Raw genomic sequence first — 3,675 nt, 5'->3', positions numbered from 1 at the left:
TACTGCATGCTCAGAGACAGATACTTAGTATGGGATATCTGGGACCTGAGAGCTTTTTAATTTTTACTTTTTTTTTAGAGGAAGGCATTTATAGAAATGGACATAATTGTGAATTTCCTACTGATCTAGCATCATTGTTATTGCTGAAATACACTATAACTTTAAATACTATTACTTCATTGACTATTACCTGTGAGTTTGCACTGATTCACTAAAACAACCCATTAATTAATTTCTGGTTCAATATGGCATCCCAAATGAAAGATATGTGACATTTGATCACAGAAGTAGTTAAGAGAGATATATCTTGAAACACTTGTCCTATCCAAAGTAAACAAACACATCAAACATCCACTCCGATCTTGCGGCTGCCTGGCGCTTCTGCTGCACTTCAGCGAGAGGCTTGACTTGTTGCTTGGCGACAGGAAAAAAGCAAGATCTCTATTTCAGTTCAAATCAATTGCCTAAGAGCTGCAGAGTTCCACTGATTTCAATAATGCTGGCTAATTCCAATATAGTATCCAATATAAAGTGCTTGTGTGTCTTATAGGTTGTTTGAACTGGACCCATCTCTGCTGACCCTCTTTAACTATAAAACCAAGTGTGGAGTAGTGCCCGAGTGTCTGTCCAGCCCTGAGTTCCTGGAGCATGTGACCAAGGTGAGATCAATGGCCTCTTATCCTTTTATTATTGATTGCATGACTTTAACACTATTTGACTCCACAACACTTGATTCTGAAACATTGATCAAAACATTGACCATTTATGTCAAGGTGATGGTGGTGATTGATGCAGCTGTCAATCACCTGGATGACCTGGACTCTTTGGAAGACTTTTTGTTGAACCTGGGCAGGAAGCACCAAGCTGTTGGTGTCAAAACCCAGTCCTTCACTGTAAGTATTAGAGCGGAAACATCCAAACATGGCTGTGTTTGCCTACAAATCCTCCAGATGTGGCTAGTTGAATCAAAGTGCTCCACTGACTCTGATCTTTAAAAAAATTAACAGCAGTAGCATTTGTACAGTAAGTCTAAAGATGTCTCTGTCGGTCAGGTGGTTGGAGAGGCCTTGCTCTACATGCTGCAGTGCAGTCTTGGAACAGGCTACACAGCTGCACTGCGCCAGGCTTGGCTCAACATGTACACTATCGTGGTGGCTGCCATGACCAGAGGCTGGGCAAAGAACGGAGAACACAAGTCCAACTAAGCAGTGGCAGAACACAAAAAGATTTACCCTATAGTTGGGCCAGAGGCAACCTTGTAGACAGTGCGTTGAGCCAAGCCGTCTGCTCACAGGCCAAGTATCTCTAAGGTACGACATCTGATATAACTGTAGTTAAAGTGGTTAGAGATGATACTATCGGTGCAATAATTTGTAGGTTTGATCATTTGAAATACAGACAACACAAATATGAGCAGTTTATGGCTGACAACTGGAACTTGCCTTGTATATAATGGCTTGATGTGTCTCCTATCTCTAATGGCTGTTGTGCTGTTTTTGATGTTTCTTACATAAAAGTCATGAAACACGAGACTATGCACCATCAGCCTGTTCAACTTGGAGCAACAATGGCTCGACTGTTTTGTCTCTTGAAAGTAAAATCACATCCCAGTCAACAACGCTTTCTGATCTAAATGATTCTAAACCTTCATCTAATCCGTAAAAATTCTCTCCATTTTTTTTCTGATTGTGAACATTTAAATGTTCTCTGTAACAATATTGTAAGAGCCAGTAAGCAATCGGTAAAAGTTTTCAGGATAAAAATGTAATCGTCAATATCAGTGTTATTACATTTAAAAAAACAGTGCTAAGAATCATTACACATAATAAGATCTTTAAGACTGTTAGTTTCTGTGTCACATTATTACCTTACTTTTCATGATTCATTTTCTAGAATAAACAGAACACTAGAACAGACTGTTACTTAACACGGAGAGACTGTTATGTCATATACATTGATGTGATTACACTGATCCAGCACTGATCCTGCGTAATTAGTCACCTCACTGATAATAAGTTGTACGGTACAGTACAAATTAAGTTTGTAATGTTTTGTTTCTTCATTTATTTTAGCTAACACTGCTTTTGAAAGTTCTTTATTGTTGAATGACTGTTTTAAATGGCTTGCACATTGTATAAGTCATATACAGCAATGTTGATGGGATACGCGGACGCCTTTAAATGTTAGCCCTAAGATGTAAAAAGCGATGATTTCCTGTTTGCTGCTATACATATTTTAACATTCTCTCAATAGTTCTACAGAAATATGGTTCTCTTTAAATAAGAATATTACTACATTTCGTAATTTAATAATAATGCCAAGCATCTTAACACGTGCCAAGATATGAAGACATCGTGTAAACTTTACGTGTTATTCTGCACATCTTTATATTCAAGGTACTGTCATGTTGTGTGATTCTTGCTGTTATTACAACTACTGTATTTACAGTCTATTTTTGTATTTTAGTGTGTATGTGAATAGATACTGTATTGGTATTTACTAGGTGGTGCTGTATAATATTCCTGTGTAAAATCTTTTTAGTTCATTCATTCACAAGGATATAGAGAAGGATTTGAGGTGTCAGTGACACAGGAAATGATTTGTTTGAACTAAACCTGAATTAGATGAATTAGATCATTAAAAATCCACTCAATTTTTTAACGCCTTCAACCTCCGGCAGTGTTGACCAGAGCCCCCTGGCTTATTATGCACTCATTCATCTTAAGGCTAATGATCCTGTAACTACAGTGAAGTGAATAATATTGTACTGCATTTAATGTGAAATGTTAATTTGGCCCCGTGAACGGTTCCTGAGAGGATATGGAGTCGGATATAAGTGTAAATATTCTTACAGCACAAAGAAACTTGTTATTGTCTTTATCTATTTATTCATGGACTGTTATGTGAGCCTATTGCTACAGTATATTTGACTCAGTAATGTTCTTTATTCTCTGGATATTCTGTAACTGAAGTGGATGTCTACCTCACTCATGTAGCTGCTGAGAACAGCGATGATATGACCTGACTCCTCAACCAAAAAACACTCACGCTTCACAAGCACTGTACATCTTGTGTTTCTTCAAACATGCTGTAACACAGATAATAGTGAGCTCCGTCAAGCGTTTCTGTCAGGATTTGTTTAGAGCTCAATGTTCAAATGACATGAATAAAGAATGCTCAATATGTCCTTTGCTCAAGTTCCAGTATCTCATTTTGAAGATAAAGCAATTGCATGGTGCTGTCTTTCTCTTTGTTCCTATAGAATTATATAACATAATCTCCCTGAGGGAAGGATGAAATGTCAGCTTTGTATCTGCTCTATGTTTTAAGGAATTCAGAAGTAATAATGTGTGCTCTCTCTCTCTCTCTCTCTCTCTCTCTCTCTCTCTCTCTCTCTCTCTCTCTCTCTCTCTCTCTCTCTCTCTCTCTCTCTCAAATCAAAACCATTTGGTGGCAGTGTTGAATATCTATGATGGGTTGGATTCAGGTGATGTCGGCACTGTTCAGTATCTCTGTGGATCTGTTGAGGTGTACATACAGATTGAATTACACTGCATTAAATGTCACTTGCGCAGCTGACTGTCATGTTTAGAAACAGCCACAGGTGCCTAAGCAAACCCAGATCTTCTTCCAACATGCATCAAATCATGCTACATCTGTCCCCAAATGTTTAAT

General features: G+C 38.0%; 1 protein-coding gene across 1 annotated transcript in view; it reads left to right on the top strand.

The window, feature by feature from the left end:
* The window catches only part of ngb (neuroglobin), a 4,127-nt gene extending 945 nt beyond the window's left edge, over nt 1-3,182 (top strand). The window contains exons 3-5 of the mRNA XM_027172474.2: nt 551-659; nt 774-893; nt 1,053-3,182. Coding sequence (XP_027028275.1) covers nt 551-659; nt 774-893; nt 1,053-1,205 — 382 coding nt within the window. The 3' untranslated portion in view covers nt 1,206-3,182. The remainder of the gene's footprint in view (nt 1-550; nt 660-773; nt 894-1,052) is intronic.
* Nucleotides 3,183-3,675: the final 493 nt, after the last annotated feature.

This window comes from Tachysurus fulvidraco, chromosome 12 (assembly GCF_022655615.1).
Source record: "Tachysurus fulvidraco isolate hzauxx_2018 chromosome 12, HZAU_PFXX_2.0, whole genome shotgun sequence".
Taxonomy (NCBI): Eukaryota; Metazoa; Chordata; class Actinopteri; order Siluriformes; family Bagridae; genus Tachysurus; species Tachysurus fulvidraco.
This window is presented reverse-complemented; position numbering and strand designations above follow the sequence as displayed.